Consider the following 14921-nt stretch of genomic DNA (forward strand, 5'->3'; position numbering starts at 1 on the left):
CCGCCCCCTGGCCAGAGGCCGGGCATGGCGGCCTCCTTGCTGGCGTCAACGTCCGACCCGAGCGCCAAATTCAAATTTGCGGCCATCTTGAGCGGGCGGAAACCCCGCGCGCCGCGCGGTTGGAGGTGAGGGTATCCGGTGCGCTGGTCTTGGGATTGAGCGGTGAGGGCGCCATGGCGCCCGGCTGCAAAAGTAAGTAAGGATCCGCAGGCTTCATGACCCCGTCCCGGCCCCTAAATACAGCAGTGAAGGGCGGCCCTCCCCGCCTAGGGTTCCCGGCTGGGCGTGAAGGGCAGGAGCGGACTGAGCTGCGCGGGGCGTTTGGGATCTCTGTGTCCCTCAGACCGACAATGCTTGGCTGGAACACTTGTCTTCCCTTCCATCTGTGTATTGGGCCCGTGCCACGAGTGAGGCACAGTTGTAGACGCTTGGGCTGAGCGGTGAACCAGAGAGCCCTCCTGCAGGAGCTTGCGCCCGGGACCTGCGGGTTTCTTCCTTCCCGTTCACGGTTCTGCGCTTTCGCCGCTGCCCTATTCCCGTGTCCCGATTGGGGCTGCCTCTACGTACCCCTGCCTGAGGTTCTCGGCTCCTTCTGGCTCTCACCACCTTCTGCGCATCTCCACACTACTGACTATCCTGAAGGGGAGAACTTACTCCTGTTCCAAACACATCTTTGTCTTCTGGAGGGCTTGCTGTAGAATCTCTTTAGATAAGCCCAGGGTTATCACAAATCCCTATTTTCTTCTCAAGGGGCCCCGTCGGTTTCTTCCTGTTTTCTTGGAGGGGAGCATTGCCAGTTTTCGCTTTTGATAACCCCCCACTAAATTTAAACCCTTAATTTTCACTAAAATCTTGGTCTTTTGCCATTTTTGTTTATGTGCTCCGTCTCTTAGGTTTCCTAATCCTTTAAGGAATCTTGTTTTTTAAAGCCGATTTTGCGCTAATTCGGTGGATCTCGGTAATGGTACTATTTGGTAATGAGCAGAGGCCTATGTTAGAAGATTGGAGAAATTGTATTTTGGGGCTCAAAGGAGACTTTCAACAACGTTAATGCTTTAAGCTGTCAGTAGTAATTGTGTTCCGATGTCTTTGTTGTTTCATTAACTTTCTAGGTCATCACACTATTCACTGCCTACTCACCGTGCTCTCTTTTTCCGTCTAAAATGTTTCTCTTCTGTCGCCAGTTTCAGTATGCAGGGAATAGTAGCACACAAATTTTTACATTTTTGGACTGAAATGTGCACTGGGTTTCCTGCACAACCACAGTATTTGTTCTGCGAATCTGGACTCAAGAGAATTTTGATACCTGTGATATAATTAGAGCATCGGCTTACATAATGGAAAGTGATGTTTGTATGTCACTGTCTTATTAAAGGACTCTGTCCTGTCTGTGTACATCACTTTCTGGAAGTGATGAGAACAAGGGTATTGCTAACTCCCCTGTGTGAAAATGATCATTTCCATGGGGAACTCTTCTGTTCTTGCAGTCTGTAAGCAACGTTGAGGTTGATGACATCCCAGGTTCATGCCGCGTGCATTCCCAGCAGTCCAGAGATCTGGAGCCTGCATTGGGGAACTCACCTGGTGCTGTCCACAACTTTTACTTCTGTGCCAGTGAAGGTTGTTTCTTGTGACACCATTGGCACCATGGGATGCTGACTGTAAAATCAGAGAAATGAGAATGTGAAGTAGAATCCTATGAAATTAAGTTTAAGGTTCTGTTTCTGAATTTAATCATATTTTGTCAAATGGTCCATAGGTATTTGTCTAGACTGCAGAGTAAAACATTATGGTTGGTGTTTTGTTTTGTTTTGTTTTGTTTTTTTAAGATTTTATTTATTTATTTGTCAGAGAGAGAGACAGAGAGAGAAAGATCACAAGTAGGCAGAGAGGTAGGCAGAGGCAGAGGGAGAAGCAGGCTCCCTGCCGAGCAAGGAGCCCGATATGGGACTCGATTCCAGGACGCCAGGATCATGACCTGAGCCGAAGGCAGCTGCTCAACCAACTGAGCCACCCAGGTGTCCCTGGTGTTTTGTTTTGTTTTGCTTTTTTTTTTTAACAGCAGGAAGACTTTAAAAAAAATACTGCTTTTTGAGGATTAATATACATACAGCAAAGGACACAAATCTTAAAAGACTACTATGTGATGAATTTTTTTTTTTTAAAGATTTTGTTTATTTGTCAGAGAGAGAGAGCACAAGCAGGGGGAGGAGCAGGCAGAGGGAGAAGCATCCTCCCTGCTGAGCAAGGAGCTCCATCCCAGGACCCTGGGATCATGACCTGAGATGAAGGCAGCCGCTTAACCGGAAGGCAGCTGCTTTCCCACGAGGCGTCCTATGCTATGAATTTTACATATGAATACACACTCTTGTCACTGCCACCAAGAACATGAAATAGAATGATTTCTGTGCCCCAGAAAGTTCCCTGGGATCCTTCCTAGTTCATAACTATACTTATTTCCACCACTGTTGACTAGTTTTGCCTATTCTTGAACTTCATGTAAATGGTACAGTATTTATCTTTTTGTTCTGGCTTTTTACTGAACCTTACATCTGAGCACTGTTTATATGTCATCTGTAGCAGGTAATTCTTTTACATTGCTGTTTAGTGTTCCATCCTGGTAGTATGCCACAATTCGTTTGTTCTTTTGATGTACATTTGGGTTTCTAGATGGATTATTATGAATAAAGCTGCTGTAAATATTCCTCAACATATTTTAAGGTAGATGCCTTGAAGACCTCAGAACTAAAAGAATTTTACAATGAAGGACCCTTGTGTCAATCTTTGACGGCAGCCACATGATGAGTTTTTATATTCTGTTTATCCTTTGCTTAAGATACAGTGTACTGAGGTGGTTAAAAGTATGAGTTCTGGGGGCGCCTGTGTGGCTCAGTGGGTTAAACATCGGCCTTCGGCTCAGGTCGTGGTCTCACGGTTGTGGGATCGAGCCTACATCAGGCTCTCTGCTCAACGGGGAGCCTGCTTCCCCTCTCCCCTTTCTGCCTGCCTCTCTGCCTACTTGTGATCTCTCTCTCTCTGTCAAATAAATAAATAAATCTTTAAAAAAAGAGTGTGAGTTCTGGATCCTGAATGCCTGGATGCAAACCGTAACATTTCTCAGTGATAGCATTGCCTCAGAACTCAATTAGGCTTAATGCTAGAACTATCTACCTCTGTGTAATTTTTGGTTTCATTTTATCTCACTATTGGCTTACTAACTTGGCTTTTTTCTTTTCTTTAGTAAATATTTCATTTTGAAGTAATTTTAGGTTTACAGAAAAGTTGTAACACGTGTTCATCTGGTATCTCCTCCACTCCACTAGACCGCCAGGTGCTGTGTGGACTCCCCTCCCTCCACTTCAGACTGGAAACTCTAGGCAGTTGAGCTGGGGCAACTGAAAGGCTCACTGCCTTTGTTTCCCGCTCTCAGGGCCACTTTACTGTGCTGTCTGTTGTCCAGTGTCTGAAACTTACTGTGTGTTTTTTCCCAGTTTCCTAGTTACTTAAGACAGGGTAGTCAATCCAGTCTGTTACTCCATTGTGACCTTAAGTAGAAGTCTGGGTCTGTTTGTGGTCTGTTTGTGGTCTGTTTGGGCTGCTCTAACAAAATCTTTACACACCTACGGTGTGGCCTTTCAGCCTCTCTTTTGAAAGCATGAACATTTATTAGGACCCTGAACCCCAAATTTTGTTCTTCTAATCTGTGACTCTATTCAAAACTACTCGACATCTCAGCCTCTTAGCCCCAGCTTGCAGAATCAGTATCTCTTTGAAGGAAAGAACAGCCCCAGCTGCTATGCTCACACCTCTGCACTTCTGTCCTCTCTCTCGGGTTTTGGCTCTGTATTTGGTGATCACCTTAGCAGGTCTCCAGTGCCCCTAGGTAGATGTTTCGTATACTTTTTTTTTTTGCTTTTCTGCTTTCTTTTAGGCGGGAGGATTGGTCTGAAGTAAACTAGTCCTTTAGTTCTGGACTGTCCAAGTAAGGAAGGCCTTACTGTAATAAATTCAGTTTTATTCCAGAACAGAAAAAAATCTTTTATCTGAGGGAGCATAAAAAGTAGAAACAAGTTTAAATGGCATAAAAAGGGCCAACACTACAGTTTAGGGTAGTGTCATTCTTTCTCCCCACTATACTCCTGCCTAGCACCTCAAATCCTGATTTTATTACTAATGTTAACATGTACAGGTGGCTTGAACCTTTCAATTTTAAGTGGTTAAAAAAAATATATAAAAATGTGTCTTCTGCTGTCATCTTGAGGATTCATGGTTTCATGGTTATTGTAGCTGTCCGTTTTATTAGCCTGTTTGGGCTGCTCTAACAAAAATAATAAACTGGTGGCGTTTATTTTATTTTTTTTCAAAGATTTTATTCATTTATTTGAAAAACAGAGATCTCAAGTAGGCAGAGAGGAAGGCAGAGAGATAGAGGAGGAAGGAGGCTCCCTGCCGAACAGAGAGCCCAATGCGGGGCTCGATTCCAGGACCCTGTGATCATGACCTGAGCAGAAGGCAGAGGCTTAACCTGCTGAGCCACCCAGGTGCCCCAGGAAACACACTTTAGATTCAAAGATAAAAATACACTGGAAGTAAACAATGAAAAAAGATATCTCACTCCAAAGGCAACCACAAGAAAGCTGGAGTAGCTGCACTGGTATTAGACAAAACAAATTTTCAAAAACCACAAAAAAATGTTGATAAAGAGATGAAGGAGATAAAGAAGGACATTCTATAATGATACAAAGGCAATCCTTCAGGATGACAATACAGATGTAAACATATATTCACCCAATACCAGATCACCAAAATACATGAAGCAAAAATGGACAGAAGATTGGGGAGAAATAGACAATTGAACAATAACAGCCGGAGACTTTACTATGCCACTTTGAATAATGAAGAGAGAGGAGTTGTTACTTAGGGCTGGTGGGGCATAGGGAGGTGGGAAGGAAGAGGACTGAAGGTATAACATTCCTTTTGAGGCGAAGAAAATGTTCTAATGGACTGTGTTGATAGTTGCACATATCTGTGAATATACTAAAAACCATTTTACATTTTATGTGGGTGAATTACATGGTATCTGACTTACATCTCAACCAAGCTGTTAAAAAACTGAATGCAATGACAGATCTGGTTCTAGAGAGAAACAGCTATAGAAGATTATTGGGACCCTGGATAAAAGTGAAATATGGACTGTGGATTAGATAAGAGTATTATATCAATGTAAAATTTCTTTTTTTTTTAAAAAAAGATTTTATTTATTTATTTGACAGAGAGAGAGAGATCAGAAGTAGGCAGAGAGGGAGACAGAGACAGAGGGGGAAACAGGCTCCCTGCTGAGCAGAGAGCTGGATGGGGCCTCAATCCCAGGACCCTGAGATCATAACCTGAGCCAAAGGCAGAGAGAGGTTTAACCCACTGAGCCACCCAGGCACTCCAATGTAAAATTTCTTGATTTTGATCACTATAGTGTGATTAGCCAACAGAATACTCCTATTCACAGAAATTACTCACTGAAGTATTTTGTGGGAAATGTATCCATTTTACTCTCAAATTGCTAATAAAAAATAATATGTATAGAGGGAGGGAGGGTGAGGGAGGAGGGAGAGAGAATGATAAAGCAGATGTGGCAAAATACAAAGTGGTTAACATAGGTAAACAGTATTATGCATGGATTCTTCGTACTACTCTCACCATTTTTCTGTAACTTTAAATTACTGCAAAATGAAAAGCTATTAAAGTAAGTAAGGATATGATATGTGCATATCATAGCAAGTCACTCCTCTGTTCAAAACTCCACAGTGGTTGTCCATCTCAATCAGAGTTAAAAGGCAAAGTTCTTAGAGCCTGAAGGAACCTACATGATCTAGAGCCCCTGTGTCCCCCATGACCACCTCCACAACCCCTTGGAGTGTGGAGTAATTTCCTATTACACTCCTTGTTGCACTACTACAAAATTAGATTTCTTCTTATTTCTAGAACAAGTCACAGTTTGGGACCTTCATGCATGCTTCTGCCTGGAACACTTCTGCCATTTCCTTAAGTATTGTCTTCTCAATAAGGCATTCCGTGACCTCGCATTATGGGAAACACCAGTTTATCTCCCCACCCACCCACCTATCTATCACCCTAACTCCTTTCCCTGGCCCTATTTTCCTTCAAAGGACTTACTGCCACCATAATATATATTAGTCTACTCTCTTTCTCTTCCAAATTAACTGTAAAGCATTGTCTAGAGCTGTGCCTGCCACACAATGAACAGTCAGTAAATCTTTGAATTGAATGAATACTAAGAGATAAAAAAAAAAACCCTTAATTTCTACTCTTTCTATTATTTATTTCTATTCTTCATTGCATAGCACAGAAGCTCAAAGTAAATTTTCGCCACTGAACAACTGCTCTGGAAACTACCCTTTGCAGCTATACTCTCAAGCAAATGAAAGTCTGTGAAGTGAAACAGGTCAGATTGCCTAATTCCCCACCTGCCCTTCACAGTTGCTACAAGAGTTGGCAGCAGAGAAACAGTCCCTCTGTACTTTTAGCAAAAACAAAAACAAATAAGAATGCCCGAATACGAAAGGAAGGCTTTCATGTTAGGAAAGCTGAAGTCTGATCCATATGAAGAGTTGGGGAAAGAGGAAAATGGAGATTAGAACAGATGATGTGAGCAGGGGTCACATATCCTGACAAGAGAAGAGGTAAGCAAAAAGTACAAAGGCTTGAGTCAGACAAGTATTCGCATAGTTCTGGAGGTTGTAGGGGGAAGTTCAAAACAGACTTCTACACCTCAGCTATCTAAAGACAGTGTACCACGCTATGGGGCACCTGGGTGGCTCAGTTGGTCAGGCGTCTTCCTTTGGCTCAGATCATGATCTCAGGGCCCTGGGATCAAGCCCTGAATTGGACTCCCTTCTCAGTGGGGAGTCTGCTTCTCCCTCTGCCTCTGCCCGTTTCCCCAGCTCATGCTCACTTTATAATAAATGAAAGATTTTTAAATACGAAAGAAAAATAAAGGCATTGTGCCACACTAAAAGCAGTCAACCTTTAATTCTATACAAATGATGAATAAGTCATCTCTTTATCACTGCTGTGGTATGAATGTTTGTATCTCCCCAGAATTCATATGGTGATAGCCTAAAACCCAGGTTGTGGTATTAGGAGGTGGGGGTCCCTGGAAAGTGATTAGGTCTTGAAGTCAGGGCCCTCATGATTGACACTGGTATCCTTATAAAAGACAATCTCAGTAGCTCTTCCCATCCACTATGTGAGATGATAGCAAAAAGAGAGCCTCGGTGAGGAAGTGGGCTCTCACCAGAAACCAAATATGCAGACACCACGATCTCAGACTTTCCAGACTCCTGAACTGTGAGAAATAAATGTACACTGTTTAAAAGCCACCAGTTTATGGGGCACCTGGGTTCATCGGGCTCTCTGCTCAGCAGGGAGCCTGCTCCCCACCCCACCCCCACCTGCCTCTCTGCCTACTTGTGATCTCTAACTGTCAAATAAATAAATAAAATCTTTTTAAAAAAAAAGTGTGTGTCCTGTAGGTAGTATATAGTTGGAGCATGTTTTCTCAAGTAGTCGGACTGTTTCTGCCTTTTAATTGGGTTATGTAATCTGTTCACATGTTGGATTTTCGTGTGCCATTTTACTTTTTGTTTTCTAGGTGTCTCACATCGTTTATGTTCCTCTGTTCGTCCTTTAGTGCTTTCTTTTTGGGATTTTTTTTTTTTTATTATTAATTGTTGCTCTAGGGTTTAACTTGCTCATCTTATCAAAATTAGCTTCAGATATATTCCAGTGACATAAACATTACTCCTATATAGTTGTATTCCTTCTTACCCCCCCCCTTTTTTTTTAAAGATTTTATTTATTTATTTGACACACAGAGAGAGATCACAAGTAAGCAGAGCCACAGCAGAGAGAGAGGGGGAAGCAGGCTCCCCGCCAAGCAGAGAGCCCAATGCGGGGCTTGATCCCAGGACCCTGAGATCATGACCTGAGCCGAAGGCAGAGGCTTAACCCACTGAGCCACCCAGGTGCCCCTCACCCCCTTTTTTGATATATTGTTAAGCATATTACATTTAATAATGTTATAAACCTAACAGTGTATTGCTATAATCATTATTTTGCCAACTTCAGTCACTTTCGCTGGCTAGTACAGCTTTGCTCCTACCCACCTTGTGTATATATTGTATTCCTATATATGTAGACCAACAATACATTATGTACATTTTATTTTATTTGTTTTCTTTAAAGATTTTATTTTTTAAGTTATTTCTATAACCAGTTTGGAGCTCAGACTCACAGTCCTGAGATCACGAGTCACATGCTGTATCGACTGAGCCAGCCAGGCATCCCCATTGTGTACATTTTAAAGCAACAATACATTATATACATTCTAAAACTTTAAAAATCAATTACGAGAAGAAAGGAGGAAAAATAGGCATTTCTACTGTCTTATGGGCTATTATATCTTTGAAATTTTTTCTGCTATTTATCTTTTTTCTCCTTCTGGAGCTCCCCATTACATGTGTATTGGTGTGTTTGATGACATCCCATGTTTTCTCTGAGGTTTGCTTCACTTCCCTTCATCCTTTTTTCTATCTGTTCTTTGGCTTGTATAGTCTCTGTTGCTCTGTCTTTTGAGTTTGCTTATTTTTTCTTCTACCGGTTTACATATGCTTTTGAGTCCTAGTGAATTTTTATTTCAGTTATTGTACTCTTTGAACTGCAGAGTTTTAATTTTTCAAAATAATGTCTATCTCTATTCTCTATTTGATGGGACATTGTCATCATACCTCCCTTTAATGCTTTAATTATGATTTCCTTCAGTTCCATGACCATGTTTATAATGGTAACTTTGAAGTCTCCCAACATCTGGATCCTATGACAGGCAGTTTCTATTGCTAGCTTTTTTTCTTCTTTTCCTGCTTCATGGCTCGTACTTTCCTATTTCTTTGAATGCCTTGCATTTTTTGTTGTTGTTGTTGTTGGATACTCGACATCTTAGATAATAAATTATAGCAACTTCGAATACTGGTCTCTCTATCCTCTGGGGGTTGTTATTTGCTTGTTTGTTTAATGACTGACTGGATCATTTTAGTGGCATCTCTTTTCCTCTCACAATGTTGAGCCACTGATGTTGCTCCTCAGAGAAGCCCAGCTTCGGGTATGCCCACAGTAACCCTGATGACACTGGTTTTGGTGGGGATTTTTTCCCTCTCTCCCTGACCACATTTAGTTCTTAAACTTCAGGAATACCAGCTGACTGCTCTGTTTTGAACAATGCCTGGAACACAGCCCTACAAATTTGTCTAATTAGAGTCTTCCCCACCCCCCTTTTTTGAGGGGGATAGAGAGGAGAAAAGAGAATTTTTTTAAAATTTTTTATTTATTTATTTGAGAGAGAGAGAGAAAACACAAGCAGGGAAGCAGCAGGCAGAGGGAGAAGCAGGCTCCCGGCTGAGCAAGGAGCCTGATGCAGGACTCAATCCTGGGACCCTGGGACCATGACCTGAGCGGATGGTAGATGCTTAACTGACTGAGCCACCCAGTCATCTGGAAAAAAGAGAATCTTAAGCAGGGTCCATACTCAGCCAGGGCTCGATCTTACAACCCTGAGATCATGACCTGAACCAAAACCAAGAATCAGACACTTAACCAACTGAGCCATGCAAGCACCCCTGATTCTTGCCCCTTTGAAGGAAAAGTTCGTGAAGTCTGTCATGCTTGTTTTGATACCAGTAAAGCTGCTCCCAGCTGTCTGATGCCCCAGTTCTCTCCTGTAAATTAATGGGCCTGTGGTTTTGTTTGTACCTCCTAATGGCCTCTCACCACAACCTTCACTGTTCTTGAGTATGTGATTAGACTTGAACTTCTCCATGCTCTGTTGGAAATGAGGTCAGCTCCTTTGGAGCTATCTGCTTTATGATCTGTTTCTCCCCTGAGGCAAAATCTCTGAGCCTAGACTCTGGAGCTAGAGAGAAGGTAGCCTTCTTTAAGAGTGACACCTCTGCTCTAGTTGCTGAGTATTTGATGGGGAGGGAAGTGTGTGTGTGTGTTGGGGGGGCAGCTGGGGTCCCTTTGACTTGCCTCTCCTAGTGTAGAACCACTGCCTTGTGAGTCAGACCGAGGGTGATCAGGGTCCCAATGTTCTCAGTACACTATGTCCAAGGTATAGCCTCATTCCATGAGTGGAGGCTGAGTGGGAGAAGGAAACCGCCACCTCTCAACCACATTTATCTGGGATTTAGCTTCAGCAACAGGCAGCTGGCTAGAGGCAGGATGAGGTTATCAAACCTACCTGCTCCTGCAAGAAAGCCCTCCAAATGGAAGCTGAAGGGAGGGGAGGAAGATCCTTATGTTCTTGGCTGTGCAGTCTGGAGTAGAGTCACCAGCGTGCTGGGCTGGAAGGGAGGGACCTTGGTTGAACTGCCATAGACTCTCACCTTTATTGTGGAATTTTCGTAGATCTTCTTGGCTAGATGTTTTTTCATTTATCTCTTTACCTTTATGGCTGTTTCTAGAGACCGTAAGTGTTTTTTTGTTTTGTTTTGTTCTCTGTTTTTTATTTCACCAGTTTTACTGGGCAGTGGGTCAGTGGAGTTCCTCATGCAGCCATGCTGAAAGTTGATCTCTGGGTTCTTTTTTAGCAATCATTCTGCCTTCTGGGTTGAGAATAGGTGGGAATCTAGGGATAAGGGAATGAAGAAGAGAAGCAGGGAAACTGTTGTAATAACTCAAATGAGGGATGTTGCTGGCTTGTAACCAGAAGTTACAGAATTCTGGATGCATTTTGATGGTAGAACCAAAGATTGGCTAACAGTTTGGATATGAAGTATGAGAAAGAAAGGGGTCAGGGATGACTCCAAGATTTTTGGCCTGAGCAACTAGAAAGATGGAGTTTTTGGGGTTCCTGGGGTGCACAGTCAGTTAAGCGTCCAGCTCTTGGTTTCAGCTCATGTTGTGATCTCAGGGTCCTGTGACTGGACCCTACGTTGGGCTCTGTGCTCAGTGAGAAGTCAGTCTGTTTAAAACTTTCTCTCCCTCTCCCTCAGTCCCTCCCCACTGCGTGCTCTTTCTTTTTCTCTTGCTCTCACAATAAAATAAATCTTTAAAAAGAAAGAAAGAAAGATGGAGTTGTCATTGAGATGGAGAGGCATGTTTGGGATGGGTGTAGGGTAATCAGGAGTTCAGTTTTGTACACATTAAATTTGAGACATTGCCCATTGGGATCCAGCTGGAGATGTCAAGCAGGCAATTAGATGTGAGAGTCTGCTGCTTAGGAAAGTGGTGTAGAGTTGGTAATCATCAACATATACGTAGCGTTTAAACCCATGACCTTGGGTGTCATCACCAATGGAGTGGATGCAGATAGAATAGAAGGAAGATCAATCCTGGGCCCTGGAAGTCCTGTTGTCAGGAGGTGAGGGAGCTGAGGAGACTGGGGAGTGTCAGCAACAGAAGCCTGGGCTCGATAAGAATAAGATTTTTATAGTACAGTTTAAATGCCTGTAATGACTTCTTGTCTTTTTTTCCTAGCTGAGTTACGCAACGTGACAAATTGTCAGTCTAGCCAACCAAGGTAAGGAAAAAAATCTCGTTGATGAGACCAAAAGAATTAGGGATGTAGTGTTCCTAAAACAACCATTTAGCATAGGTAGGGGTACTTGTTTCAGAATTAAGCTTGGTCCTCAGCCACGTAGAAATCTGGAAAAATCAGACTTCCTCCCCAACCCTCCTGCACATCCTCTCAACCTTCCGGCTAAAAGATGGAATCAGTAACATAATTCTCCCTTGGGGTGACTTATTTTATTAATGCTACTAAGAGGGAAATCAGAGACAAGCAGTGCTTGGAGCTCCATAGAATCAACTCTCTTTGAGTTGATTTCAAATAAAAGCTTATGAAGATGAGTAGCATGAAGCAAATCAGTGAAGGGTGTGAGTCATGTGAGACTCTTTTAGAAGAGGTAAATGTATGTGGGTAGATTTGGGGAATCTTCGTTGGGGAAACTCAGTATGGAAACATTAGAGGCAATGTGAGACTCAAATCCCTTTTTAGTTTTCCCAGTAAACTCAGGCTGGTACATTTCTTGTCTTCAGTAACGAAGGTGATGCCATCAAAGTTTTTGTGCGAATTCGTCCACCTACAGAAGGTTCTGGATCAGCTGATGGAGAGCAAAACTTATGCTTATCTGTGCTCTCCTCTACCACTCTCCGGCTTCACTCCAACCCTGAGCCCAAGACCTTCACATTTGATCATGTTGCAGACATGCACACCACTCAGGTAATGATAGTTTTGGAAACTTAACTTTCCATTTGGATAAGATTCTGTTAATGAAGTTTTCATTTCTGGTCTCTTTAGTTTGATAGATTTCAGATAAGGACACTCAAAGATGTAAATATTTTAGATTTAACATATTTTAAAATATTTTAATTTAAAATTTTAAATTTAATTGCATTATTTTTCTTCTTTCATCAAACTTTGTACCAGAGTGACAGGCTCGCTTTACTTTCACTCACCATCCCGTGATGGAGGTTAGTGGAGGTATATTTTTCAGGGCCACTTGGATGGGTGATAAGTCTAGTTGAACTTCCTAGTTTAGGGAGAGGATCTTAATTGTAGCTGCTATAACACAGTATCAAAAACTGGGTGGCTTAAAGAGCGAATATTTATTTCTCACTGTTCTGGAGGTTGGGAATTCTAAGATCCAGGCCAGGAGATCCAGTGTTTGGTAAGGATGTGCTTCCTGGCTTGTAGACAGCTGCCTTCTCCCTGTGCAGAGAGAGAGAAAGCAAATTCTCTTGTGTCTCTTAGAAGGGCACTCCTCCCATCACAAGGTCTCTACCCTCATGACGTAATTATCTTCCCAAAGCCCGGTCTCCAAATACCATCCCACTGGGGATTAGGGTTTCAGCATAGGAATTTTGGGGAGGACACAAACATTCAGTCCATGGTAGAGAGTAACAGGATTAAGATTACTATGATGTTAGTAACTTTTTCTAATTAAGGACAATTTAGTTAAGATCTAGTCAGTACTTCCCCTTCCATGCTTTCTCTCTCTCACTCACTCTCTCTCTCAAATAAAGATCTAGTCAGTACTATCCATTAGAACTTTCTGTAATAAGACAATGTTCTAGATCTGTGCTGTCCATTACAGTAGCCTCTATCCACATGTAGCTATTTAAGTTTAAATTTATTAAGATTAAATAAAATCTCAAGTTTAGTGTCTCAGATACACTAACTGCATACGACAATGGAGCCCTTGAAATGTAGCTAAGTGGATCTAAGGAACTGACTTTTTTACATTTTATTTAATTTTAATTAGTTTGAATTTAAATAGCCACATATGGTTAATGGCTACTGTATTGGATATCAGAGATCTTGATTATTCCCTTACACACATGGATGTTTTTGGTGAGACATTCAGATATTTAGATCTTTTTTTATCTAGGACATGGCTGGTCAGTGGAAATATAAAGTTAGTCCCATATATAATTTAAAATTTTTTCTAGTAGCCATGTTGACAAAAAGTAAAAAAGAAACAGGTTAACTTAATTTTAATCCTATATTTTATTTAATCCAGTGTATCCAAAATATCACTTCCACATATAATTGATATAAAAAAAACTATTAATGAAATATTTTCCATTCTTTTTATTCATGTTCAGTCTTCTAAATCTGGTGTATATTTTACAATTAAAATATATCTCAAGTTGGGCAACATTTTAGGTACTCAGTAGCTACATGTGGTTCATGGCTATGGTGTTTGACAATGCAAGCTTAGTAATTCTTGCAGTATTGGTAAGATTGCATCTATTTATGTACAAAAATGAAAATAAAAATCAGGTATTGATTATTTAGTATAAGCTGGTACGAAAAGTACCGAAGAACATATAGGGCCATGTATTTGATGCTAGGAGCAGTATAATATTTGCATGCAGCTTGCTGAACAAAATTCTGTATCAGTTGTAGATGTAAGCTTTAAATCTATATTTGTATATGAGATTAGTAGACATACTTGTCTAATGTTTTATCATTTTAGGTGTTGTAGCCTTTTTTCTATAGTGACTGCAATTTTCATGTTATCACTAGTGTTGAAAAATCTAAACACATTTTTTTATTCTGTTTTCAAATATAGTTTAGGAAAAATGTTTTCATTTCTATGAAATGTTAAAATGTTTGGTGCTTACATTTGTAGGAGTCCGTGTTCTCTGCTGTGGCCAAGGGCATTGTGGAATCTTGCATGAGCGGTTACAATGGAACCATCTTTGCCTAGTAAGTTCCTGGCTCTGTCCTTATACAAGGGTACAGTAATAGTGCTACTTACTATAGCTGCTGAAATCAATCACCACAAACTTTCGTGGCTTGAAACAATAAAAATTTATTATCTTTCAGTTCTGTAAGTCTGAAGTCTCACTGAGCTATAATAAAAGTATTGGCAGGGCTGTGTTCCTTTCTAGAGGCTCTAGGGGACGATTCCATTTCCTTGCCTTTTCCAGCTTTTAGAGGCCACTCAAACTGCTTGGGCACAGCCCCCTTTCTCTATCTTTGAAGCCAACAACATGCAATCCTCCAACTCTTCTTCCTCAGTCACATCTCCCTCTGACTATGGCTGGGCCAGTTTGCCTGCTTTTATAGATTCATGTGATTGGATTGGCCCCACCAGGATCATTAAGGTGGAGGGGATTAAACTCCACCTCCGGGAGAGGAGAACACCTACTTATATTATTTGGAATTCTTCTTTGAGGAATATTTGTCTCCCCTCTACTCCCATTTATTTAATTCTACTTGAAGTTATAATCCAATATGTTGTTTTTATCTTACTGCTCATATCGTCCTCGCTTTGCCATTGGGAGCTATTTGAGGTTGGTTTCCATGTCCCTTTGACATGTCATGTTCTTTTGCTTGAGCA

At 41.5% G+C, this 14921-nt stretch overlaps 1 protein-coding gene across 3 annotated transcripts in view; it reads left to right on the plus strand.

The window, feature by feature from the left end:
- Window positions 1–71: 71 nt before the first annotated feature.
- The window catches only part of KIF15 (kinesin family member 15), a 72662-nt gene continuing 57812 nt past the window's right edge, over window positions 72–14921 (plus strand). For 2 of the 3 annotated variants that reach the window (XM_045992018.1, XM_045992019.1), the window contains exons 1-4: window positions 78–192; window positions 11548–11590; window positions 12109–12292; window positions 14208–14284. In XM_045992018.1, coding sequence (XP_045847974.1) covers window positions 174–192; window positions 11548–11590; window positions 12109–12292; window positions 14208–14284 — 323 coding nt within the window. In that variant the 5' untranslated portion in view covers window positions 78–173. Of the gene's footprint in view, window positions 193–11547; window positions 11591–12108; window positions 12293–14207; window positions 14285–14921 lie in introns of all 3 variants that reach the window. The other variant, XM_045992020.1, reaches the window with a different exon arrangement.

Source organism: Meles meles, chromosome 20 (assembly GCF_922984935.1).
Source record: "Meles meles chromosome 20, mMelMel3.1 paternal haplotype, whole genome shotgun sequence".
Lineage (NCBI taxonomy): Eukaryota > Metazoa > Chordata > Mammalia > Carnivora > Mustelidae > Meles > Meles meles.